Source organism: Rhinopithecus bieti, unplaced genomic scaffold, assembly GCF_001698545.2.
Source record: "Rhinopithecus bieti isolate Rb0 unplaced genomic scaffold, ASM169854v2 scaffold_51905, whole genome shotgun sequence".
Classification (NCBI taxonomy): domain Eukaryota; kingdom Metazoa; phylum Chordata; class Mammalia; order Primates; family Cercopithecidae; genus Rhinopithecus; species Rhinopithecus bieti.
In genome coordinates this window covers 3,597,287-3,625,107 of record NW_016821253.1, presented here as the reverse complement: position 1 = coordinate 3,625,107, position 27,821 = coordinate 3,597,287, and the positions used below count along the sequence as shown (strand labels likewise).

Here is a 27,821-nt window from a genome sequence, read left to right as displayed (position 1 = left end):
AGGAGATCGAGACCATCCTGGCTGACATGGTGAAACCCCGTCTCTACTAAAAATGCAAAAAATTAGCCGGGTGAGGTGGTGGGTGTCTGTAGTCCCAGCTACTCGGGAGGCTGAGGCAGGAGAATGGTGTGAACCCGGGAGGCGGAGCTTGCAGTGAGCCGAGATCGCGCCACCACACTCCAGCCTGGGCGACAGAGCAAGACTCCGTCTCAAAAAAAACAAAAAAGAATGTAAAATACGCAGCACTTTCGGAAGAGCCCAGTAATTCTTCAAACAGTTAAATACAGAGTTATCCTATGACCCAGAAAGTCCAATCTTAGGCATACACTCAACAAAAGAAAGCATATGTCCACACAAAATCTTGTACACAAATGTTTACAGCAACATTGTTCAAAATAGCCAGGAGATGGAAAAAAGTGTCTGTCAACTAATGAATGGGTAAACAAAATGTGGTAGTGGTTGAGTATCCCTTATCTGAAATGCTGAGACCAGAAGTGTTTGGATTTCAGTTTTTTTAAATATTTGCATTATACTTACTGGTAGAGTGTTCCAAATCCAAAATCTGAAATACTCCAGTGAGCATTTCCTTTTGAGTATCATGTCAGCACTCAAAAAGTTTTGGATTTTGGAACATTTCAAATTTTGGGCTTTCAGATTTGAGATGCTCAACCTGACTATCCATACAATGGAATATTAGGCTTACACAAAAAGAAATGAAGTGTTAATACATTTTACAACATGGATGAATCTTGAAAACATTATACTAAGTGGAAGAAGGTCAGACACAAAAGACCAGTATTATATATTCCTGTTTATATGAAATGTCCAAAATAGTAAAAATTATCAAGACAGAAAGTAAACTAGTGGTTGCTTCGGGACAGGGAAGATGAGGGATGATAGCTAAAGGATATGGGGTTTCTTTTTGAGGAGATAAAAATGTTCTAAAGGTATGGTGATGATTGCACGTGTCTGTGCATATGCTATACAGCACTGATTGTACACTTCAAATGGGTGAATTGCATGTTAATTATATCACAGTAAAGCTATTAAAAAATAAAATGAGTCATTTGTACATACCACTTCAGCTGCTAATATAACATACTTGTGAAACCTAGTTAGGATCTATCTAACCTAATATAACTTAGTTCTACCACATCCTAATTTACTTGATAATTTTTCAATAACGACCTATTGATTTGTGGATTAAAACAAGAATTTTCTGGAGCATAAAAAGGGGAAATTACAATCCTGAAATGCTAGCGAGATCAATTACCAAGTCATTTTATATTTTATAAACATATCAACATAAAGTAAAGAAGCCATGGAACTGGAGATAAGTTCATGTCATGATTACCTGGGAAAATGTTGAGTCTGATATGAGTCCATCTCTGCTGGGAACTGACAAGAAAATAGTTGTGGCCGGAAGCAGGGTTTCCTGGCTTAAGCTCTGTCATGGGAACCAAGTAACTCCAGTCCTCAGATTTTAGCTAGCAATAAATACAGAAATGTCAGCAATTGCTCTTGAAAACAATACATTCTGTCATCCTATTGCCTCTGTGGGACTTAAGGCGTGGAGATACTTTGGAATAAAAATTAATGATGGATACCTAATGAAACACTTTAATACAAACTACATATCAAGCTCCATGTTTAATAAAAAACAGAAAAAAGGCCTGTTTTGTTTTCATACTGATCAAAATAGCCAGTGGGTAATGGTGGCAGAGGCTTGCAAATGAAGGACAAGATCTCAGACCCCTCCAAATGTCTTCACGCAGAGGAGTGGTGACGTGAACATTCAAATAAAAACCAAGGTTATTGCCATGCACCATGACATCTGGGGAAATCTGTTGGCCTGAACCTTGCAACCATTTTCTCTAGGTTAGCACTTCTCAAACTAACGGCCCTGTTTACTGTTGCTGCTATTTACTTTCCTGTCTGTTATGGATCAACGTTTCTGTAAAAAACAATACAAACTAATTACTAAATAAATGAAAAAAAAAAAAAAAACACAAACACATTAAGCAACCCCCGTTTTTTTTTTTTTTTTTTTTTTTTTTTTTTTTTTTTTTTTTCCCCAACTGTTTCTTTTATTAAATTCTCCACACACAAAAGTTACTTCATCAAGTTGGTATAAAAAGTGTTTAAAGGCTTACTATCAGTTTCCACATGTGTGCTCATCGGGGCCAGCAGCCATTTGCAGGTGGGTGCTGGTGGAACCCTTTGAGAAGCAGGGCTCCATGTCCCTCATGGGCCACGATGCTCACTCTTCCCAGGCTGAATGAACAAACTGAGACGTTTGCAAGGCCACAGTGGGTCAGCAAATGATGTTGGGAGCACCAGGGTTCGGTGTCCCAAAGAATCGCCTTGCACAGCCAGGTGTGCAGAGCAGTTTCCCTACTGTCCTAATAATTGGTGACAAGACCCAATTCATTTGAGGGAGATGTACCTCAGCAATGGCGTCAAACTCCTCAGGAGTGGCTGCGGCTCCTGTCCTGACTCCTCTTTCTGGGATTTCTGGTAGTTTATCTGTAGTCAGAATGACCATTCGGGATTAAGATTAGGGTTCAAAATTAAAGGGAATCTACTCTCTCAGTGGTTTGTATGATAATTCTCACTTTGCAAATAACACTAAAGATATTTCAAAGTATCAAATGATCAAAGTAATGGATACACTTGTTGAAGTTCCTCAATATTTAATATATTAACAGTCACATCAAAAAATAGTACAAGATGTTTGATACCGCATTTGCTTGTCAAATAGTTAATGTCATCTCCAAGCTAGCTCAAACTTCAACAAGTTTATCACATCACTAGAGTTTTCAAAGTTGGACTGTGACAAGGTCCATTCCAGGAACACCACCTCTCCCAGTGGCATCCTTAGGATTGATTCTGGGGCAATTCAGAAATAGAAGCACTCACAGGCAATTGAGGAACTTGCCGAAACAATCTTACTCGCTTGTCATTGGTCATTTCCGCTTTTAAGCAGCATCTCTCATAGCATCATTTCCTGTTCAGGTGCCCCAGCCATCTTCGGGAAGCAGGGCCCATTCATGTCCACAGAGCCTCATGCAGTACTGTGCACATAGCGCATTCACTGTAAACTTGCCAACCCACACTGACTTATCTTCCCTAAGTACATGTATAAACACACACATAATTGTACATATTTTTTAAAAATTAATGCTAAAGTCAACATCAGATTATATCAAAGGAATAAAAATACAGGTCTGTGGAGACAAAGTGGCCCCATATTGGATGCGAATCTGCCATGTTGATGTCTGATTAGCCTCAATCCTGTGAACACGTCCTGATTCCAACTTGATTTACTGTCCTTAGTCCAGAACATGTCAACCTTGATGTTATCGCACAAATTAGAGGCTGTGACGCACACAGCCCTCTTCCCTGTTCCGGAGGCTGCCTTCAGTTATCCCAGTGGAGCACACAGACCCTTTCCCTACAGCATGTGAGCCCTGGGTCTCGGGAGTAACAGTGCAGAGATTTATCATCTTGCTGCCGCCCGAGGCCACACTTCTGTTCGTAAGTTCCCCCAATAAAACACTCGTTACTAACAAATTGGATTTGTCGGCCTCTTTCTTTGGTTTCTTGGTTTCTTCAGCACCTGGGGTCTGCTCTATGTATATGGCCCTTTCACAGAATATGTCTCATTTATAGAGCCTGCGGGATTCATAGGCCCAGCATTCCAAGATGCAGATAGAAACCCTTGCCAAAAATGCCATAGCAGCTGCCCCATCACACACACTGGGACAGCCCAAAGCGCGGCTGGTGCTGCTCACCCCACAGCTGTCCCAGACCTGGCTCCACATCACCTGGGTCATCTGAGGCACAACCCACTCCCTCCCGCCCACCCAGCAACCTGCTCACCCGCGTTCCAGGGATGATGGCCTGCCTCTGCGTGAAGCTGAAGGATCGTGGGAATGATAAAATCTACATCTGGCTGTTAACACTGTTAAGCCACAAATCAAAAACCACAGAGCGCTCTATTAGGAGTCCTAATCCTACAGCTCTGTTACAGTAAAGTAGCCTTAGTCAAGTTCCTGAAGCTGTCTGGGTCGTACGGAAAGTGAGAAATTGTGGGGGTGTGACCGGCCAGAGGAGCCATGTGACCTCATAATTCTCATTTTGGGGACAGTGGTTCCTAAGGCACCTTCTTCCAAGTTTGCTGCTTGAATTGACATTCGAGGAGCGTAATCTCCCGTGAAATAAGAAACGTCCACGTCGAAGCCCCGGATGACTCCTTGGATCCCCAACCTGAGGACGCACCAGTCGTGACCTGAGCAGCACAGAGGACAAGAGCAACCTCGTTAGGGCCGACGCAGCAGATGCTGCATGCAAGGCAGCGCACCCCACATGCACCTGACCCACAGCGGGGCCACTTCCGCCCATCACAGGAAAACCTGTTTGGGGCGGTTCTTAGCTAATATGACTGCAGGGTCTCTCATAACCTGGCCGCATGTGACCACCATTTCCCAACAGAAATCGTCAGTTCTAGCCAGACCAGAAAATCCATAGGCTGGGATCCAGGAAGACCTGACTCTGGTTCCAAATGGATCATTTCCTATGACTGTCCTTGGCAAATTACTTACCTCTTACAGTAGAGAGTCTCATTTTCTCAACTGTAAATTAGGGGTGCCATTAGCTTCCATAGAGCTTAGACTGGGCAGTGTGATGTAGAAAGCACCTCGCCAAGCTCAGCAGGTTGTAAGCAGAGCTGGTTCTCCTGCAGACACTGTGTTCATTGTCATCTCAAGCTCAGGAATTGCCATAGCACCCTTCAGCCTCCAGCCCCACCACTGGTCAGACACCTGCCTGAGTCTACCAAAGCCTTCAGAGTCTTGACGTCAAGTCTGCCACTATGGAGTTATTGGTTATTTGCTGCCAGATATAAACCCACCTTAAAATATCCAGATCTGTTAGAAACTAATACTGCCTCAAGTACTGTAGAAAGATAGAAAGGTAGAAATATCAAATTTGTCTGTAATACTTGAGAGAGTAGCAAGTAAAACTCCAATTATCAACCTAATGCCTGGATTTGTTTGCTTTTCTTCAACTTCAAGAGGTATATTTTGATTGAGACTAAGTAGTAGCAATGAACAAAAATTGCATAAAATCGTAAAAGACAGTGGGTACAGTGTTGAGAACAGACCCTGGCCCGGTCCCCAGCTTATCTTGCTAGCAGTGTGCCCTGGGCTGAGTCCAGGAATCTGTTTCCACAGCAGTAAAACGGAGGTAAGGAGACCTACTCCAGAAGACTAGTAAGGACCCGGAAGATGCACGCTGCCTAACGTCTGCCACATTGCTCAGTGAGAACCACTCTTTTTTCCATCCGCAGACCCCACCAGGGTTTTCATTTTCCCAACAAAGTGCTTCTCACCCTTTGTGCCTGGTGGGATGTCAGTGATCCAGGCTCAAGCTGCCCCTTCCTGACTTAGAGCCTGATGTTCAGATAAGGACATCCAAGATTACAGAGCATTCCAGGGCCCCATGTTAAAGCTGACCCAAAGTGGACCCTGGCTTTGCAACAGCCCCCGTTTTTAATTTTGCAGTGTCAGATGCACTGTGATGAGCTAGCCATTGTTATTACCTGGAATCCTTTTCCTCCTGGTCTCCCAGCCATCCATCCATTTCCCAAACTCAGTATATTCATGCTCTTTAAAACACGGGCTGTCACTCTAGGGCAAAGACACACAACAAGGTAATCATTAACATTCATGTGATCTCCTGGCTTCCAATAAGTTCACTTCTGTCCCACAGGGCCAGAGGAACGGTGCAAATGGGTCTAGGGGAGCCTCTGCCACCACCTTCATGCCCAGCTAGCCCCTTCCAGATTGAGAGATGCCTCCACTTTTATCATCTTCAGAAAAAGAAACGTTACTTCTTTGTGGGCCTCAGCACACAGAATTGACCACTGATAGCAGCAGGAACAACCACATCACCAGGCACTCTGTGGGCCAGCAGCAACCTACACGGGTATTAAAGTGAGAGAGGCTGGTCAGATTTCCAAGCAGGCCGGTAGACTACTCAATAAGGAATTCATCCTAAGTCATAGGAAGAGCAGGCTGGACACTCAGGGTCCAGCTGAACCCACACAGCACACTCTGCAACCCCTGAGGAATGCATGGTCTCTGATGCCCCACAAAGTCTCCTTAGACAGCTGAGCGCACTTCTTCATCTTCCAGAACGAGGAGAATAAACGCATCCTTGCAGGAGTGTCCTGAAGACACAGCCGACATGAAAGACCCTGGAATAGTGTGGATGCTCAGAAATTGTTGTGCTTGGTGGGTGGCCCAGCGTGAGGATACTTTCCCTGTTTCCATCAAGTTGTGCAAAGAGGATCTTACGTTACTGTTTAGGGAAGCTCCCCAGGCAGGAGCAGAGGAAGGGACTAGAGGTAGCAGGGCCCAGGATGGAGGAATGCTCTGATGGGAGCTGCTGCATAAGACACTAACCAGGGATCCTGCCAGACTCCCTGGTGTGCCAACCCGCCCAGCCTCCCAGGCAGGGGACCCATGGCCAACGGTACCCACCCTCCTGTGCCTCAGGGCTCCTCCTCTGTCAAAGGCAAATAGCCATCGTGCTATCTACCTCCTCCGGCTATTGTCAGCCTTAAGTGTGCCTAGCACATGGTATGTCCACTTCCTGGGTTGAAGCAATTCCCCTGCCTTGCCTCCCAAGCAGCGGGACTACAAGTGCCCGGCTAATATTTGTATTTTAGTAGAGATGGGGTTTCATCGTGTTTCATCCGGCCAATCAAATCACATCTTTTTTTTTTTTTTTTTTTTTTTTGAGGCGGAGTCTCACTCTGTCGCCCGGACTGGAGTGCAGTGGCCAGATCTCAGCTCACTGCAAGCTCCGCCTCCCGGGTTTAGGCCATTCTCCTGCCTCAGCCTCCCGAGTAGCTGGGACTACAGGCGCCCGCCACCTCGCCCGGCTAGCTTTTGTATTTTTAGTAGAGATGGGGTTTCACCGTGTTAGCCAGGATGGTCTCGATCTCCTGACCTCGTGATCCGCCCGTCTCGGCCTCCCAAAGTGCTGGGATTACAGGCTTGAGCCACCGCGCCCAGCCCAAATCACATCTTAAAGATAGCACACACTGGCCAGGCACGGCGACTTGTGCCTGTAATTCCAGCACTTTGGGAGGCCGAGGCAGGCGGATCACGAGGCCGGGAGTTCGAGATCAGCCTGGCCAACATGGTGAAACTCTATCTCTACTAAATAAAAGAAAAAAAAATTAGGTGGGCCTGGTGGCACATGCCTGTAATCTCAGCTACTCGGGAGGCTGAGGCAGGAGAATCGCTTGAACCCAGGGAGGTGGAGGTTGCAGTGAGCTGAGATCGCGTCAAGGCACTCCAGCCTGGGCAAGGGAGTGAGACTCAGTCTCAGAAAAAAAAAAAAAAAAAAATAGCGCACACTGCAGCCTTTCCATTACTCATCAGGAAGTGCAAAATTCTGCTCTGAACCCAGAAGAAGAAAAGAAGGTACACCTCCCACTTAAACCCCAGACCTCCAAGGCCCCAAACTTGCTGGTGTTTAGTTTTGGTGGTAGGTTGATTGTTTCGGGTGTGTTGCTGCTACTGCTGCTGTTGTGTTTGGACTGACACTGAAGGTGTGAGGGAAGTTGGAGACACATGCTACTGAACCAGTGGCAGGAAAATGTACTGTTGTAAAAGTGGCTCATGCCATGTGATGACAGATGTGTTCTTAACAAAAGAGAAAAACCAAGCACCAGTCCCAGGTATAAACCCACACATGTGCACACACACTTGTATGAGGATGTTTTCAATACCTGCAAAATGTCATCAACTTAAATGTGTATCAACAGGGAAAGGGGGCCATAAATTGGGCCACGATGACATAGGCAGTTATTGTTCAGCAGCTAAGAGGGTGGCCTAGGTGTACACGCATCAGCACAGATGGAATTCACAAACACGCAGTGAGAAAAGCAAGTTTAGGGCCGGGCACGGTGGTTCACACCTGTAATACCAGTCATTTGGGAGGCCGAGGCAGGAGGATTGCTTGAGCCTGGAAGCTAGAGATCTCATCTCTACATAACATTTAAAACTTAGCTGGGCATGGTGGCACATGCCTGAAGTCCCAGTGAGGCAGGAGGACCACTTGTGCCCAGGAAGTCGAGGCTGCAGTGAGCCATGACCACACCACTGCACCCCAGCCTGACAGCCTGATCAGAGCCAGATCCTGCCCCACCCCCACCGAACAAAGTGCAGAATGTTAAGTGCCTTGTGAAAGTATGTATATAAATTTTAAAATGTAAAATATACATTTATGAATATATGTGTATTTAAGTGTATAAAATACGTTAGAAGAATTCTCTGCAACGGACTGAATGTTTGTCCCACACCAAAATTCGTATGTTGAAGGCTAATCCCCAAAGTGATGCTATTCGGAGATGAGGACTTTGGGAGGTGATGAGGTCACAAGGGTGGAGCCCCCATGACGGGATGAGTGACCATCGGGAGGAGGTGGGAGATGCCCTGCTTCCCCTCTCTTTTCTGTCACCTGAGGGTATCACCGGCAGGTGGCCATTCCAAGAGGGCTCTCACGAGATGCTGGAGCTGCTGCTGTCTCAGGCTCGGTCTCAGACTTCCAGCCCCCAGAACTTCAAGAAATCACTGTGTTTAAGCTACCACGGTAGCATCTGCGGTATTTTGTCTTAGCAGCCCCGACAGACTAACGCATTCTCCCATCCTACAACAGTGTTAATGGTGAAAAGGGAGGGGTGGACTGGCAAGTTGAATGTGAAAGGTGAACTTTACATTTATCTGTAATGTTATTTTTTCCAAAAAGGAGAAATATATATATATATATATCATGTGATTTTATGGTGTGACTATATATACACACATGTATGTGTGTATGTGTTTATATGTGTGCACATATATATATGCTCAAGTATAAAATATAAGAAATAGTGCCCCACCCTCTCTCTCCCACCCCATTTCCAAGCCCACCTCTGTCTTCACAGATAGTCACATCTCACTGTTTGATGTATGCACCTTCAAACTCTGTTTTATGCTCATAAAATATACATGGATCTCTCTTGTTGCCAGTGAATGGAGAGCCTGCTTTTTTTAATTTTTATTAATTTTTATTTTTTGAGACAGGGTCTTACTCTGTCACCCAGGCTGGAGTGCAGTGGCATGATGACAGCTCACTGCAGCCTCGACCTCTTGGGCTCAAGCAATCCTCCCAGCTCAGCCTTCTGAGTAGTGGGGACTACAGGTACACACAGCCATGCCTGGATAATTTTTTTTATTTTCAGAAATGGGGTCTTGCTTTGTTACCCAGGCTGGTCCCAAACTCCTAGGCTCAAGTGATCCTCCTGCCTTGGCCTCCCAAAGCGCTAGGATTACAGGTGCAAGCCACGGTGCCAGGCTGAACTCATTCTAGTAGCCACATATTAGTCCATATCTGGAAAAGCTATAATTTCTTGAGTTCCCTGTCAATCAGTGAACATTTAGATTGGTTATCTCCTCTCCAAACAATACCAGAATGAATGTTTTCTACATACTTTTTGCTCACTTGTGCAAACGATGTAAATCTGTGGAACAACTAGGTCAAGACAGGCATGCATTTCAGTGTTTCAAAGATCGGACCTGCGGTAAAATGGTAAGAGCTTTGGCATTTAGTAACTGCGTGACCTAGAAAAAGTTTGATTCACATTTCCCTTTCTCATTTGATTTTCACCTTCTCCTGGGGAATAGGTAAGTTAACACTGTAAGGTGCCTTCTCAGGGCCATACTTCAGCTTGCTCTGGACCCAGCCAGGTCCTGCCCAGACAGAGAGCAACCACTTCACCAGGGTAACCAGAGGGCTGCTGCCCACGGTGGAGGCCCAGAGGCCCCAGCCACAGTCATGCATGCTGTACGTGGGCACCAACTCGATGTGCACCTGTGTTTGTCTCTCCGCGCAGAAGAACTCGCATCTCCACACTGGGTATGACAGAGGAGCAGGACTACAGCAGAGCTGCCATTTCTTCCCTATGTTTGTCAGCATTTTCTCTATTTTTTTTAATAAGCTGTCCTCCACTTTTATAATTAGGCAGGTAAAACATTTCCCAGAAAATTCAAGACATAGATCTGTTTTCTTCCCAACACAGACGATGAAATTCACCTTAGCCAGAGGAGCAGTATTTGAGGACCTCAGAATTTTCCCCATGAAACAATGCAGTCCTGAATTCTTTGCAGTCCTTGTCTCTGCTATGTTTTGGCGTGAGTTCACGCTGATTTGCATGTCTTTCTAATATTCTAATATGCTAATTTGCCGGTCCACATCACATGACTCCATCCCAAATATACAGATAGATTTTAATTAACACGGCTGCATGGATTTCTCTACATCAACCCTGTACGTCACAGAATGCCAATTTACAATACCTTTATGAGGTTTTCTGCAGGAGCAAAAAAGTCATCTGTTGCAAATAAAATCTAGACAAAGAAAGAAAGAAGTAAAGATAAAGCAACCATAAATCTGAAACCATTTTATTTCATTCCCTAGTGAAACATTATGAGATGAAGTAAAAAGAAGACATGAAATCACCTGGGGAAGCGACAGAATCTGCAGTTAAGCCACGATGCCTTTAAATGCTTACATTTCATTGCCTGCCTCCTCCTTCATCTTCTCCTCCCACCCTTTTTTCTGATTCTCCTTTACCACCTGGAGGTAAGATCACTAACTTCTTACACTCAGGAAGCAAATAAACCAACTTTCTTTTTTTCATGAACCAGAGGTTTTGTGGTACTTTTACAAACAGAGCAATGACCGAAAAAGCTCTGGGTCACATATGCAGTTGGTGCCTCTGTGTTCTCCCACAAGGGCCACCAGAGGTCACCCTGCAGGTGGGCTGTCCTGGTCATTCGTCCACCAAAGCAGAATCATTTTGAGAGTGAGGTTGGTGATACTAATTGTACACCCAGAAAACAAGGTAAACCAGATTTTCCTGAGCAAAACAGGCTGTGGTGGTCACCCACCCAACCCAGGACTCCATGGCCACTGCAGCCTGGAGAGCACCCTGCCCCAGGCTCTGACTCCAGCCCAAGAGTTCAAAAGGCAGGAAGGACGAGCTGTTTCAGAGCTGCCGGCTGTTTGGGTGGCAGAGCGGAGGGGAGACCTGTGCTGTGCTGGGGTTGACCTGTGCCAGGGTTCAAATGGCAGGTAGGTGGGCATATCAGGGTCCCCCTGCTCCAGATCTCTCAGACACCTTCGCGGGGCACATGGAGCCTCTCCTACCTCTCCAGACTCATGCTCCCAACTCTCCTCACAAACGCCCGGCGTGTTCTTGAAACACTGAGCCACCTGGAGCATGTGGGCTCCTTTGCTCTCCTCACAGACACCTCTGCCAGAACCAGCCTGCACCTCATCCCTGCCCGCCAGCTGCTCTCCAGTGAGTCACCTCCAGTAGTACTCAAGTGGCCCTTCCCCACCCCTCCCACCCCAATCCCCCCAGGCTGCCCATGGCTGGAGTCCACATGCTCCCCCAGCACCCTGGCCTTGTGCCAGTCACAGGGCTGGTCTGGACTTACATCTGTCTCCCTGCTAGAGTGTAAGCTTCCTGGGGGAAGGCACAGGGCTTTCCCTTTCTGTACCAGACACACTGCTTCTGAGCACAGCCTGCATCCCAGCACCTCTGCACATTACGTTTAATGAGTTCTCCAGGTGACACTCATTACACACTAGAGCTAGAGGACCTCCAATTTAACTAGACCCAGAGCACCTCTGATCTAACTAGAGCCAGGGGACATCCGATCTAACTAGAGCCAGGGGACATCTGATCTAACTGGAGCCAGGGGAATACCGATCTAACTAGAGCCAGAGGACCACCGATCTAACTAGAGCCAGAGGACCTCCGATCTAACTCGAGCCAGAGGACCTCCGATCTAACTCAATCCAGAGGACCTCCGATCTAACTCAATCCAGAGGACCTCCGATCTAACTAGAGCCAGAGGACCTCCGATCTAACTTGAGCCAGAGGACCTCCGATCTAACTAGAACCAGAGGACCTCCGATCTAACTTGAGCCAGAGGACCTCCGATCTGACTCGAGCCAGACCACCTCCAATCTAACTCAATCCAGAGGACCTCCGATCTGACTCGAGCCAGAGGACCTCCGATCTAACTCAATCCAGAGGACCTCCGATCTAACTCGAGCCAAAGGACATCCGATCTAATTCGATCTAGAGGACCTCCAATCTAACTAGAGCTAGAGGACCATCAGCCTATCTAGAGCAGAGGACCACAGTCTGTCCTCTAGTGAAACACACAAAACCTAAGGCAGTGTTGTCCTTGCTGAGAATTGTCACCAATTTAAGACACATTCTTTGGAAGTCTTTCTCGCTAACTGGTTTCCTTGGGCAGGCCAGCCCTTCAGACTGATTCTTGTTGATTCTTGCATGAGGTTCTCTGCACTGTTCAGTTGTGCCCTTAGCACAGATGCCTTCAACCCTTGTTCTGGCCATGAGAGACCCACTTACTTTTCCTCCTACGGACTCAGATGCCATGTCCATCAGCTGGGTGAAGTCCAGAAACCGGGTCAGTCTTCCCTCCTTCGGAACATCAGCCATGCTTCCTGGAAAGGAGAGGGCGGCTCAGTCAACCTCGGGGGCTGTCGGAGTGAGTGAGGCCCTGTCTAGGCTCCTGACGCTAAGGTTTGAGACATTCAAAAGTCAGGCAGTGACAGAACTGGACGTACTGTCAACTGGACCTGACAGGTGCCCTCTGCTCGATGAGGTTGAGCTAAAAAGGGACTTTGCATAAACATACTGAAACGGGGAAGGAATTAGAGCATGGCTTCCTTCTAAAGCATTTAAAAATAAAATATCACTAACTATACAAACCCTATCGCCACAAAATGCAAAGTTTTCTTTTATTGTTTAAAAGGGAGAGATTATTTAATTTTGAAAAGAATAACTTGCTTTTAATAGTCTTTGAAGCCATTCAAAACACACGTATTGAGACCCTGGGTGGCAGGCCCTGGCTAGACGTGGGAAACAGCAGAGCCCACCTGCCCACAAGGGCACCCCCACGCGGGAACAGACGTCCACCGACGCGCAGGCCAGGCCACGCTCTGGAGCCAGCAGAGACTGAGCCACAGAGACGGGTCCAGCGAGGGAGATTCGCGGCCATGTGGCCATGGCAGATCCTAACGTGGGACTTAGCCCAACTCCCCAGCACCCTCGTGTTGACGTCGAGAAAGCAGAGATTTGGAGAAATGGAAAGAGACCGTGAGGGAGGCGGGGAGAGTCTGGCCTGACCCCAGGGCCTCCCCGCCCCTAAGCCAAGAGATGGTCTTTGTTCCTAGCCCTTTTTTCTACCCCTCATGGTGAAAGACAAAACTACACAAAACACCTCACTAAGAATTATATTCATTCACAAAAGAAAGAATACAAACAGTCCACAGTCGTGAGAAGTCAGCTCTTCCTTGAAATTACAGGAATATAATTAATTCTAAAATACCATTTTGCCTATGAAATGGACACTTTTTTAAAGCAAACTGGCACTTCCATAGTCCGTGGTGAGGAGCATGAACGGGAACAGCCCCTCCAGGGTGATTTGGTCACACTTGCAGGTGGGAAGGTGCTCCTGATGTCCTGATTCGCTGGTTCTTCCCCGAGTCTTGGTGCTGAAGCCCCTGGGCTCACTGGAGTCTCCTCCTCCTGAGCCCTCATCCCCTGGTGATGTCAACCAGAGTCATGGCTCCTAAGATCATCCACACTCCAATTATCCCCAAACACATAGCGCCTTCCCAACATGAATTTTCATCTGCCAACTCAAAACATCTCCCCTTGGATGTTGAATCAAATCTCAAAGCTGACAGGTCCAAGCCTCAGCTCTGGCTCTCCCTCAGCCTGCCCCATCACAGTCTCCCACCTCTGGGAGGAGCAGCTCCAACCTCCTGGTCGCTCCAGCAAAAGCCCTGGCGGCACCTTCAGACCCCTTCCTCACACCCACAGTCTGTGCAGCATCCTGTCCACCTGCCCATTGGACCCAGAACATGGAATTATCTTTTTTATTTATTTGTTTGTTTATTTATTTATTTATTTATTTTTATTTATTTATTTTTGAGATGGAGTCTCCCTCGGTCACCCAGGCTGGAGTGCAGTGGTGCAATCTCAACTCAATGCAACCTTCACCTCTCGGGTTCAAGCGATTCTCTTGCCTCAGTCTCCCACGTAGCTGGGATTACAGGTGCCCACCACCATGCCTGGCTAATTTTTGTTTTGGGGGTGGTTTTTTGAGACGGTGTCTTGCTCTGTCGTCCAGGCTGGAGAGCAGCAGCATGATCTCAGCTCACTGCAACCTCCACCTTCTGGGTTCAAGCAATTATCCTGCCTCAGACTCCCGAGCAGCTGAGATTACAGGTGCTCACCACCATGCCTGGCTAATTTTTTTGTATTTTTAGTAGAGACGGGGTTTCACCATGTTAACCAGGATGGTCTCCATCTCCTGACCTCGTGATCCGCCCATCTCGGCCTCCCAAAGTGCTGGGATTACAGGCGTGAGCCACTGCGCCCAGCCATAATTTTTGTATTTTTAGTAGAGATGAGGTTTCACCAGTTGGCCAAGCTGGTCTCAAACTCCTGACCTTAGGTGATCCACCCTCCTTGGCCTCCCAAAGTGCTGGGATTACAGGTGTGAGCCACTGTGCCTGGCCGGAATTATCTTCTAAACTGTCTGAGAAGGAAGGAAGTATATGAGGGCAAAGGTGGAGTGGAATGGGCCATGTGCTGGTGACCACTGTTACCACTGGACAGTGGGAACATTCAGGAACCATTTGATATTTTTACACACCTCGAGTATGCTTGAAATCTTTCACAAAGTCATACACATGGCCAGGTGCGGTGGCTCATGCCTATAATCCCAACACTTTGGAAGACCAAGGTGGGCAGATCACCTGAGGTCAAGAGTTCAAGACCACCCTGGCCAAAATGGCAAAACCCCGTCTCTACTAAAAATAAAAAATCAACCAGGCGTGGTGGCGGGTGCCTGTAATCCCAGCTACTCGGGAGGCTGAGGCAGGAGAATCACTTGAACCCAGGAGGCAAAGGTTGCGGTGAGCTGAGATTGCACCACTGCACTCCAGCCTGGGTGACAGAGCAAGACTCCATCTCAAAACAACAACAACAACAACAACAACAACAAGTCATGCACATTATGCATATTACACATTCACAGGGGCAGAGAGGGAGAGAGAGGAGAGACACCGGCACCATCTCTCTCATGGGTAATGAAATATCCCCAACACATGTGCTCCTGCCTGTCTACAGGCTGTCCTTAGTCCAGCCCCAGAGCAAGCTTTCAAAACCAAAAGTCATTCCCCATTCACTCAGAATGAAAGCTGCTCTCCTCACCTGTGCCCCAAGCACCTCCCTCACCTAGTCCTGCCTCTGTGACTTTGCAAAGGTGGTTCCCTCTGCCAGGAATGCTGTTCCCCACACAGCTGTGTGTCTGCTCCTTGCCTCCCTCAATCGCCTCCTCAGCAACACTGCCCTGACCTCCTGTTTACAGGTCAGCCCCCACGCCCCCAGGCGTCCCAACACCCCTCACCCGGGCCCGCCTTTGTTCCCACATAATACGAGCCCACATGCCACTGCTTCTCCATAGTATTTACTATTATCCGGACACGGTGGCTCACACCTGCAATCCCAGCAGTTTGGGAGGCCTAGGCGGGCAGATCACCCAAGGTCAGGAGTTTGAGACCAGCCTGACCGATATACAGAAACCCCATCTCTACTAAAAATACAAAGATTAGCTAGGCATGGTGGTGCATGCCTGTAATCCCAGCTACTCGGGAGGCTGAGGCAGGAGAATCGCTTGAACCTGGAAGGCAGAGGTTGCGGTGAGCCAAGATCATGCCATTGCACTCCAGCCTGGGCAACAAGGGCGAAACTCCATCTCAAAAATATATATATACACATACACACACACATATATATACACACATACATATACATATACATATATACACATATACACACATATATACATATACTATATACACACACACATACATATATACACATACATATATACACACATACATACATATACATATATATATATATATATATATATACTGCCTTTCCGGATTAGATGCACACTCCACGCCAGCAGTAAGTTTTGTTTTGTTCACTGGTGTGTCCCTAGTGAACCCCCTAACATTTACCGTGAGTTCACAGGAATGTCGTGCACTGTTCATACAGTTTATCTCATTTCAATCGTCAGAACAACCTGCGATTTTGGTATCATTCACATTCTACAAGTGAAAAGGAAAGCATCTTTGAGAGATCAAGGAAATTGTCAAAGCCCGCAGCTGCAAAGTGAACCATGTGGCCAACCGCGATGTATCCAAACGTGACTGACAGCGGAAAACCCCTAGAAGACCACTGGAGCACGACGAGTGTCACAGGAGTGTTGGTTCAACAAACTCCACCTGCTTCTGCGCTCATTCATTCAGCAGCGTGTGCAGAGCTCCCGGATGTGCAGACGCCGTGCCCAGGGCTGAGCGTGCACAAGCTCTTCAGTGGCTCCTGGTGCAGTGGAGGGGACAGACGAGTGGTGACCATCCCAGGGAATGCGGTGACAGAGGGGCCCTCGAGGTGCAGCGGGGAACTGAGGACACACACTCAGTGGGCTCTGCGGGCTCAGGAACCCCCCTTTAGGAGTGGACGCCAGGCCGGGCAGTACAGGGAAGGACAGGCAACCAGGCAGGGGAGACCATGGGTGCGGCCACGGAGGCCGGCGGCCTGGGGAACCACAGGCGCTGACGGTGCCTTTGCTGACCCACACTGTCCAATCTGGAAGCCACTGGCCACACCTGGGTATTTAACAAATTTAAACTTCAGTTACTTGAACTTATATACAACTCAAAATCCAGTTCCTCCTTTGCTCTGGCCACATTTCCTATGCCCTCTAGGCCTGCGGTCTCCCTGCTGAGCAGCACAGGTCTGGAACAGGCCTGTCATCAAAGAGAATTTTACCGAACTGTGCTGGAAAAGCTCCAAAAAGATTATGGTGCAGAGTCCCGCTCACCGCCACAGTCGCGCGCGCCCCCACCATGCCCCAGAGTCCACCCGCCCACAGGGTCGCCCCACCATCGCCCCAGATGCTCACCCGCCACAGTCGTCCCCCACCATTGCCCCAGAGCCACCCGCCCACAGTCGCCCCCAGCCATGCCCCAGAGTCCACCCGCCCAGTCGCCCCACCAGTGCCCAGAGTCACCCGCCAGCAGTCGCACGCCACCATGCCAGAGTCCACCCGCCACAGTTCGGCCCCCACCATGCACCAGAGTCCACCCGCCACAGCTCGGCCCCCACCATTGCCCCAGCAGTCCACCGGGCCACAGCTGCGCAGCCCCAGCCATGGCCCCAGAGTCCACCGGCCATCAGTCGCCCCCACCATGCCCCAGCAGTCCACCCGCCACAGCTCGCCCCACCATGCCCAGAGTCCACCCGGCCACAGTCGCCCCACCATGCCCGAGTCCACCCGCCACAGTCGCCCCACCATGCCCCAGAGTCCACCCGCCACAGTCGCCCCCACCATGCCCCAGAGTCCACCCGCCACAGTCGCCCCCACCATGCAATGCAGAATTTAAAACAGCGCTAAACCGCCACACAGACACACAACCTACAGACTGGCTGGAATTAAAATCGCTTCTTCACAGAGCTCTTAGCAACATTGCGGCCCACTCATCACGGCTGGGTGATGCTACTGTGCGGTGCCCTGTTTGCTGCTGTGTCCCAGCACTAACCTGGCTGAGCACGGTGGGGAGGCTGTGGGTTGAAGGGTGTAGATGCTGAGGCTGCAGCATGGGCAGCTTATAGACTAAGCAGCCTGGCTTTGGCCTGTGGGTCTCACCAAGGCCCCGGGCTCCCCCTGCACGCAGCTCTTCATCATCATCCTGTGTTCCATGCAAAATCACGCAGTGCCGGGCCAGTCACGGGCACACAGCAGAGGCTTGCCGACGACGTGATACACTAAGTCATTATGGAACACTGGATACACCAACGGTTCTCTGGAAACAGCTTAACTTTTTCCCCATCAGCTCCAGCAAGCTCACTATGCCCCGGTACAGAGCGCTCAAGCATTTTGCCTAAGTCAATAATATAATGTTCCCTCCCAGCCACCCCCCTGTGATGTGTGAAGCCAGGGGTCCTGGTAACGTGAGGCATGACCCACTCTGTCTGATCAGCTTCCCTGGGAAGCAGAGGGCATCGGAGGTGCAGGCTGGCCTTTGGTGTGTACAGTCTTTCATCTTTTCCTTTGGTACGCCTCCGATAACCTACACAGAGCATTCCATCTCACACGCATGTAGCAGAGGCTGTCAATTCAACAGAGAAAGAGATCAAAAGAAGAGAAAAGTATTTACACCCTTTCTCAAGGTACCAGCAGCCTCCACGCTTCATTCTGTGTAGCCCCACCCCACTGAAGCTCACACTCAACTTAGACAGTAAAACACTTCAATTTCACCCAGAATCCCATGACTGGGTATATACCCAAAGGAATATAAATAGTTCTACTATAAAGATAAATGCACACGTTATGTTCATTGCAGCACTATTCACAATAGCAAAGACACGGAATCAACCCAAATGCCCATCAGTGATAGACTGGATAAAGAAAATGTGGTACATATACACCATGGAATACCATGCAGTGGTAAAAAGGAATGAGATCATTTCCTTTGCAGGAACATGGGTGGATCTGGAAGCTATTATCCTCAGCAAACTAATGCAGGAACAGAAAACCACACACCACATGTTCTCACTCATAAGTGGGAGCTGAACAATGAGAACACACGGACACAGGGAGGGGAACATCACACACTCAGGCCTATCAGCAGGCTGCGGGGTACCTAGGTAATGGGTTGACCTGTGCAGCAAACCACCGTGGCATACATTTACTTACGTAGCAAACATGCACATCTGCACATGTATCCCAGAACTTAAAATAAAATAAAAAACACTTTAACTCAGTACTTCAGAAAAATAAAGGGAAAAGAATGCTCCCTCTGGAAATGTTTCTCTTTGGGAAATAAATAAGTTAAAAGCTCATCTTCGGAAAACGTTAGTCAGTGTAGTGATGCCATCTACAGCTGATGCCGTCAAGCAGACAGGACCTTTCCAGGATCTGTCTCGCTGCCACAGGCGCCACCCAGGGTCAACAGGCAGGCTGACTCATGAAACCTGTTATTCAAAGTCGGTGAACACACTTTCCTCAACCTCATTACAAATCTTTTCATATATAAGTATATATTTACATATATTTGAGGTGCCATTGTGGTACCTCAAAAGTCATAAGAGTTTTCAAGACTAAGTTTGTTTTTTCAAATGAAATCTAGCATTTGGAAACATCTGGTTTGGGGGGATTTTGGTGGTTTTTTGGTTTTTTTTGTTTTGTTTTGTTTTTTGAGACAGAGTCTTCCTTTGTTGCCCAGGTTGGAGTGCAGTGACACGATCATAGCTCACTGCAGCCTCAAACTCCTGGACTCAAGTGATCCTCCCACCTCAGCCTCTGAGTAGCTGGGATTACAGCTGGCACCACCACACCAAACCACAGTTTTACATTTTTTGTAGAGACAGGGTCTCACTATGTTGCCCAGGCAGGTCTTGAACTCCTATTTTGAAGCGATCCTCCCACCTGAGCCTCCCAAAATCCTGGGGTTACAGACATGAGTCACAACACCTGGCCAGAAACATCTGCCTTAATTGGCAGAAATGAATTTAAATTGGGGTGAAAAATTCTCCATAGCCTTTGTCCTTAGGCTTCCTACAAGTCGATGTCCACTCACGGACCCCTGTGCCTGCAAGCTTCTCTAGAGAACAGGAGTTGCAAAGGGACCTTTTCAGCAGCTTCCAAGAAGTATTTCCTTAAACTGTTTTTATTATTCTCTTGGCCAAGCTCCAATTGCAGTTGAGACTCTGCTACTCACATGTGCTTAAAATGTGTTACCTTGAGATAAAAGCAACACAAACAGACCCTTGTAAAATCCTGCAGAGGAGGCACCATAGAGATAAGTTTCAAAGGCACATCCACCTCCGGTTGAATAAACTGCTTCCATTTAATAGAAGCGGCAGGGTGGCAAAGTGGTGGCAGGAGTATAAAATTCAGCCACCATTTGCTCTGCGCCACTCATATCCTTTTCTACTACTTTGTCTTTAGGCAAAAAAGAGACTAAGAGAGATGCCCCACCACGCGGTGCTGGGCACGAACCTCACGCCGTTTGGTGCCTGCAGTGGTTGTCTACGTGTTCCATGGTTGCACTGACACGGGAACCACTTGCCATACGTGGTATTTAAATTTAAATCTAATGACATTCAAAATCCAGTTCTTTCAGTCATGTGAGCCGCATTTTCCGTGCTAGGAAGTTACATGTGGCTGATGGCGACTGTACTGAATGGCACAGAAGAGATTTTCCATCATGACAGAAAGTTCTATCAGACAGCGCAGGTGTGTGGTTTTACAAAGCATATCCTTGTGCATGTTATAGAAAAGGATCCATTATTTCAATATCCTTTCTTATTAATGACCTTAGAAGTAACACCAATTTTTAGCAGTGATCCTAGAAATCTTCAATAGCCATTCATCAATGTAGGAAACCCTCAATCACACTGCAAAACCATCTATTGGGCTACTTACCGTTGACGACCCACCTGCGCCAGGCAGATACTGTTTCTGACACAGAGTCTTTTTTTCCAACTTTTAAGTTCAAGGGTACATGTGCAGGGTGTGCAAGTTTGTTCCACAGGTAAACATGTGCCATGGTGGTTTGCTGCACAGGTCATTGTCAGGCCGCTGAGCCCAAGCCAAGCCACCGCATCCCCTGTGACTTGCCCGTATAAGCCCAGATGGCCTGAAGTAACTGAAGAATCACAAAAGAAGTGCAAATGCCCTGCCCCGCCTTAGCTGACGACTTTCCACCACAAAAGAAGTGAAAATGGCCGGTCCTTGCCTTAAGCGATGACATTATCTTGTGAAATTCCTTTTCCTGGCTCATCCTGGCTCAAAAAGCTCCCGCACTGAGCACCTTGTGACTCCCATTCCTGCCCGCCAGAGAACAACCCCCCTTTGACTGGAATTTTCCTTTACCTACCCAACTCCTATAAAACAGCCCCACCCTTATCTCCCTTCGCTGACTCTCTTTTCGGACTCAGCCCGCCTGCACCCAGGTGATTAAAAAGCTTTATTGCTCACCCAAAGCCTGTTTGGTGGGCTCTTCACACGGACACACATGACAATCACCCCATCACCTAGGTATTAAGCCCAGCACCCATTAGCTATTCTTCCTGATGCTCTCCCTCCTCCCACCCTCCGACAGGCCCCAGTGTGTGATGTTCCCCATAACATGTCTATGTGTTCTTGTTCAGCTCCCACTTATAAGTGAGAACAGGTGATGTTTGGTTTTCTGTTCCTGTGTTAGTTTGCTGAGGATAATGGCTTCCAGCTCCATTCATGCTCCTACAAAGGACATGATCTCATTCTTTTTATGGCTGCATAGTATTCCATGGTGTATACGTACCATGTTTTCTTTATCCGTCTATCATCGATGAGCATTTTGGTTGGTTCTGTCTTTGCTATCATGGACAGTACTGCAGTGAACAGGTGCCTGCATGTGTCTTTATAATAGAATGATTTATATTCCTTTGGGTATATACACAGTAATGGGAGTGCTGGGTACAACGATATTTCTGCCGCTAAAACCACCTTACAGTGTGGGCACCATGTTTCCATACTCCTCACAGAAAGTGAACTCACGTCTTCCTCTGACTCCGAAGCTAGTGCTCTTCTACCACACTGGGAGTTGCAGCCTTGCCAGGCGCCCCGGTAATAAACACTTTGCAGGTCTACATCTCCTCGCCACTGCAGCACAAAGCAGCTTCAGACGTTACATAAGTAAACAAGGGCGGCTGTGTTCCAGCGAAACTTTATTTATGGACACTGAAATTTGGATTTCATATCCGTTTTATGTGTCATGAACTATTCTCTTTCGAGAGTGGGGTGACTGCAAACTACAAGAATGGATTGTACTCAGGTAATGCACACCCTAAATGCCCTGGGCTGATCACCATCCATCATATACACATAACACACTTTCACATGTGCCCAATACATTTGTAAAACAAAAAATATATATATATAAAGAATATCAGGGGTTCTTCATGCTGTAACATAGGTTCTGCTGCAGGTGGTGCCTTGAAATTAGTCCCTATATCTCATCAACCATTAATTCCTAAAGCATCCACTTGTGACTAGGAATGTGCTGATTTCAAATAACCTGCCTGCAGTGCCTTGGAGTGAACACTTCCGCCCTGTGGTGAGCAGGATGTGCTCCAGAATGTGCGCTCCCTAATCCTGAGACCTGTGTATTTCTCGCCCTATATGCAAAGCAGAATTTGCAGACACAATGAAGCCACAGATGCTAAGATGGGCCTGGGCAATTCTGGGTGATCTGGGTGGGCCCAGCATCATCACACAAGGCCTTAAAAGCAGGCGACTTTCTCTGGCTGGAAACAGAGAACCGTGGAGCAGAAAGGGAAGTCAGAAAGAACCCAAGTGTGACTCTGAATCAGGCTTCGAAAGAGAGAAGCCACATCATGGCTGAGCTCTGAAGCTCAGGGCTCATGGGCAGAGACTTAAGAGAGGCCGTGGGAGGTCAGCGTGGGTCCTCCTGCTGCCAGCAAGGACAGGGAACCTCAAGGACCTGGATTCTGCCCACAACCCCAGCAAGGCTGATGAGGATGCTCCCAGAGCCTCTGGGGGGAACTCAGCCCACTGTATTTTGATTTCAGCCTCATGAAACCCAGAGCAGAGGGATCCAATGAGCCTACCTGGAGGTCTGCCAAACAGACCATGAGATCAGAAATCTGCATTCTGTAAGACACTAAGGACCTGTAATAACAGCAACATGAAACTATAATACACACCTGAAGCTTTTCATCCAAACTTCTCAACAACCAAGAAGAGTTATCAATCACTACCAAAGTGAAAGGTGTGGTCGGAGAGGTGCTAGGAGGTTTGGGCTGAGGGGGCAATGATCCTTGACAGCTTCTCAAAGCAAAGACTTGCAACATCTTTCATGCCTGGTTCACAAGCCCAGGACACTTAACCTGAATTCCAGGGAAGAGCCCCAGTGCTGGTCTGTTTCTCCGGAAACACTCATTCTTTTCCCTCCAGCAGATGGTCCTGGGCCCCAAGCATTTCTCCTAGAACATCAAGCTTCTCTTGTTTCACAGCAGATCCAGCCCAGGCAGCAGCCCCCACAGGCCAAGCTTAATTAAAGCCTTCTCTGAATCCCCGCTTGAGGCTTTTCTGCCAATGACCCTGCAGCTAAATGCTTGGATGCATTAAGGTCAGATCCCTGGCATGGTTTTCAAAACATGTGTACTATGAGCCAGGAGCAGAAGGAAGAGAACTGAGGTCTCTACGCATCAAGTCCATAGCTCCGTATTTGCTCTCGTGTCTCCCGTACTCCAAGCCTTGGAGTCACACATGATTAAACCCATTGCTAAGAAGCTCAGAGACGGGGCGGAGGCTCTCAGCCAATGGCATTCAGCTAATGAACAGGGAGTGGGACAGGTTGTGAATGCAGATGAGTTGTACCCCAGGCCTATGCTGTCTGAAACCACAGGCCCTCTCACTTTATTACGGAAAAAAAACAGTGTTAGATATGAGTTATAAATTTCTCTTCAAAGAATCAGTATGTCAGTATGTTCAATTCTTTGCCTTCTATTTTTAAACTTAACTTCCTCATAAAGCAACCTTTTTTGATCACCTGCTCGGCCCCGACTCATTCTCCAGCCTGACTCATTCCGATTTCCTGCTCTGCCATAACCATTTATCCCACCAAACCACTCACCCCATCGCTCTCTTTAAATTAGCCAATCGGAATTAGTTTAGCCTGTGCTGTCTAACCCTAGCCAACAGGGGAATCACACAGCAGCAGGGGCCACGTGATCAGGAATAAGCACCCCTTCCCCTCCCTTGTCCAGGTGTGCGCTCACCATTGCTCCATCTGCGAGGGCGCACCCTTCTATAGAAGTACATTGTCTTGCTGAGAAGAAAAAAAAATTCTATTCCAGTGCTGTTTCTTTTGCGGCACCGAAACTTTATTTATAACAACAGTAAAGGCAGCTTCATCTCCCCAAATATTGCAAAATTTGTTATCTGTGTTCTCCCAATGTCTTAGCCTATTTGTGTTGCTGTGAAGCAATGCCTGAGGCTGGACAATTCACAGAGAAAAGGAGTTTACTTGGCTTAGGGTTCTGCAGGCTGTAGGAGAGCACGGCACTAGTGTATGCTTCCAGCGAGGGCCTCAGGCTGCTTCTGCTCATGGTGGGAGGTGAGGGGAGCCGGCCTGCAGACACCGCAGGGCAGGAGAGGAAGCGTGGGAGGGCGCGCCAGGCTCTTCCTAACAAGCAGCTCTCACTGAACTAACAGAGCAAGAACCGTCTCAACACCTCCAGAAGAGCACCAAGCCATTCACCAGGGATCCGCCCCCATGACCCAGACTCCTCCCACTGGGCCCCACCTCCAATATGGAGAGGGGGATCAGATTTCACCATGAGGTTTGGGGCGACAAACATCCAAACCATAGAGGCCTCCAGGCCACAGCACAGGCCCAACCAGTGTCTGCTATGAAAAGGGCTGTGACATTTCTGCCGTTTCTGTTCATAAACTAGCCAAGGTCTAGGCAAGAAAGGAGGCAGCCATGCAACCTCAGCTGAGGCCACCAGCTCACCAGCTCGCAGCGCTCAGATGGCCTGTGGCAGCTGCTGCTGAGCCCACTGCTACAACCCCTCCCATTGCCTGCTCAACAGAGCCCTTAAATACATTTTCTGCTGTGGCTGAGACCAGACCCAGGGTCAGCTCTGATGTTAGAGGAACATGCTAAAGCTTTGCCTGCAAATTTCAACTTAATCACCGCAAATGAGGAGCATCATCATGGGTTACAGCAAGGCGATGAGGCAATGACTGTCTAAAACAGAATCATGAAATTTCATGCAGTCAAGTCGTGCTCATGCTATTTTTTCCTTTGGGATTAGCCTTAAAATAAGAAAAGGCATGACCAGGCAAGTCTAGGAAGCACAGGAAAGAGAGCCCTTCCTCTGACAAGCAGGGAAGGCTGTGCTGATGGCAGAGTTATTCCCTCGTAAAGAAGAAAACCTTCAGGGACTTTGTCATCACTGTCGATAAGTTCCGAAGAAGCCTTTGGCCAAAAGTATGAGATTTATGGTGAAATAATAGAAGCGATTTGTTCAAGTTTGGGACAAAACTAGAGTGAGCTTGAGCAGGGACTCTGAGCAGCCCAAGGTCAACTGCACAAGACCCCTGGCCACCGCCAACTGTTGGTATATGTTTACATTTAGTTCTATGTTGTGACTCCTCTTTTGAATATAGGTTTACTTCACCATGGCCTTAGTTCTTTAGATTTTTTTTTTTTTTTTTTTTTTTTTTTTTTGAGACAGGGTCTCACTCTGTCATCCAGGCTGGAGTACAGTGGTGTGATCTTGGCTCATTGCAACCTCTACCCCAACCCCATCCTGAGCTCAAGCAATTCTCCCACGTCAGCCTCCCAAGTAGCTGGGAGCACAGGCACGCGCAACCATGCCTGGCTATTTTTGTATTTTTGTTGTCCAGGCTGGTCTCAAACTCCTCAACTCAAGCAGTCCACCCACCTCGGCCTCCCAAAGTGCTGGGATTACAGGCATGAGCCACCGTGCCCAGCCTCTTTAGATTTTATTTTTTAAAAAGACCAAAGTCACATGATTTGAAACCAAGCAGAGCAGAGACTGGGGCCCAGAAGCCTGACCTGCCTCTGGGGCCCCTCCAGGTGTTTGGACCACGCCCGATACCAACACAGTTTGACAGCACAAAGTGGTATCTGCCACCATCTACCCTCTGTCACCTTCCAAGTGTCGAACGTTCATTGCATTACTGAAATTCATCTCTGTCACCCTATTCTTTTGGCAAAGGCAACCTTAAAGATAGCAAGGTATTTATAAACCACACTCCAGCTTACCCAGGAGTCAGAAATCCAGTATTCACAAATGGATCTCTTGCTCCCCAGAAGCCAGCCAAGGTCCCATAGTGCTTGAGTGCCAGCTCAGAGAGAATGTATAGAGGCCTGAGGTAGAGATGGAACTTTCCAGAGATTGGCTGTGCCTGTATGATGTCACAAGGGTTTCAGGGAGATAGAAGTAAGAGGGGGAGCAGTCCCTACCCGGAGAAGCTAAGCAGGCCTCTGTAAGACACTCGCACACCGCCCGAAGCCAGGCTTGGTCCCTGCTGGTCCCAGGGCCTAACAAAGCTGCCTCCGGCCACTGGTCTGGGCCTGAAACCCCCACCTTCCTGGTCCAGCCAGTAACCTGAGTTAAAATTTTATCTCTAGACGTCACCTATTCACTCATCATTATTAATTCGGAAAACACTGAGCACACCCAGCAGTGGGTCCTGACCTACTAGAGAAGACAGGGGCCCCTTGGGAGAGTTTGGCTAGGGCCCCTCTGCCCCAGAAAATAGCAAACACACACAAAATTGTCATGGAATTTAAAGAAGTCCACAAATGCTTAAGAAAGGACACCTTGCCAAGCGGATGCTAGGCCGTGGCATACAAAACAACACACGTCCCCCGCCTTCCAAGGTCCCACTGTCTACGGAAGAACTTTCCATGCAGAAACATCTGAGCCTGGCTTCAAGGTGCAGTAACAGACGTTGCCTTGCTTTGCCACAGCCACCCTGCAGGCAAGCTCTCCACTCTGCAGATGAATCAGCTGGAGCCCTGGAGGCAGGAAAGCCCCCTGTGCAGGGAGGGCTGAGCTGGAAGCAGAACGCCAGCACAGCAGACGGCAGGTGCAGGGGCTCCAGAAAGACAACCTGCGTCCCAGGGAGAACCATCACCCACATGCTCCTTTTTTCCTTCCTGGGTTTTCTTTCCCCAGGGCCCAACCTGGCCTTCTCCTCCTGAACTCCAGCTTTCCCAGAGGAAAGCAAAGCCGTTTGAAAGGCCGGCTCAAGGCCACCTCCGGGAACCCCACCCCCAACCCCAGCTGTAGTTAGGACGCGTCCAGCGCCTGTTGTCTGATCTCAGCTCCCCCAGCCTTCAAGTCCATGTTTACACATCTGTCTCCCCATCCAGATGAAATTCGTTAAGAACAGAACGACATCCTAGTTGCCTTCCGTAGCTGACTGTATTTTAATGAATTAACGCATGTGGCCTCATCCCTGGCAGTTCTTGTCACCCGTGACCTCCCTGCCACAGCAGCGCAGCGCCCCCGCTCGCTGCCTCGGATCAGTCACAAAGCTCACGGTGCGGAGAACAGAAGGGCCATTTTTTTTCCTTGTGGTTTCGCTAAGCCTAGGCTGTGGCACAGATAAAGCCATGGCACCCTGACCTCTGCCCTCCACGCCGAGCTGGCTCCTACAATCTAATGTGCTTCCAAATCACCTAGGAGATGGTTAAAGCGCAGATTCTGAGGCTTGAGATTTCTCTTTAACCAGCTTCTAGGTGATTTGGAAGCACATTAGATTGTAGGAGCCAGCTCGGCGTGGAGGGCAGAGGTCAAGGTGTGGAAGGCAGGGGTCAGGGTGATGCTGGGGCTGCTGGGCCTTAGCCAGAGGTTGGGCACAGGGCTTTGCCAGCTAGCTGCCCCATCTGACATGGCAGCCACTAGCTATGCTAAATTCAATACTTCTCTAACGCTAAGATCAATTTAATTTAGTGAAGTTAAAATTTGGATATTCTGTCTCATGAGCTAAGTTTCTAGTACCCAACAGCCACATGCGGCACTGGCG

At 48.2% G+C, this 27,821-nt stretch overlaps 1 protein-coding gene across 1 annotated transcript; it reads right to left on the bottom strand.

The window, feature by feature from the left end:
• Positions 1 to 1,354: 1,354 nt before the first annotated feature.
• On the bottom strand, positions 1,355 to 26,148 carry LOC108520785 (probable allantoicase; the record flags this gene model as incomplete). Its single annotated transcript, XM_017860279.1, has 7 exons — positions 26,050 to 26,148; positions 12,506 to 12,600; positions 10,413 to 10,463; positions 5,603 to 5,690; positions 4,166 to 4,291; positions 2,447 to 2,526; positions 1,355 to 1,487 (listed from the first exon to the last, which is right to left on the bottom strand). Coding segments are annotated over exons 2-7 (568 nt in total), but the record flags the coding sequence as incomplete, so codon positions are not given.
• Positions 26,149 to 27,821: the final 1,673 nt, after the last annotated feature.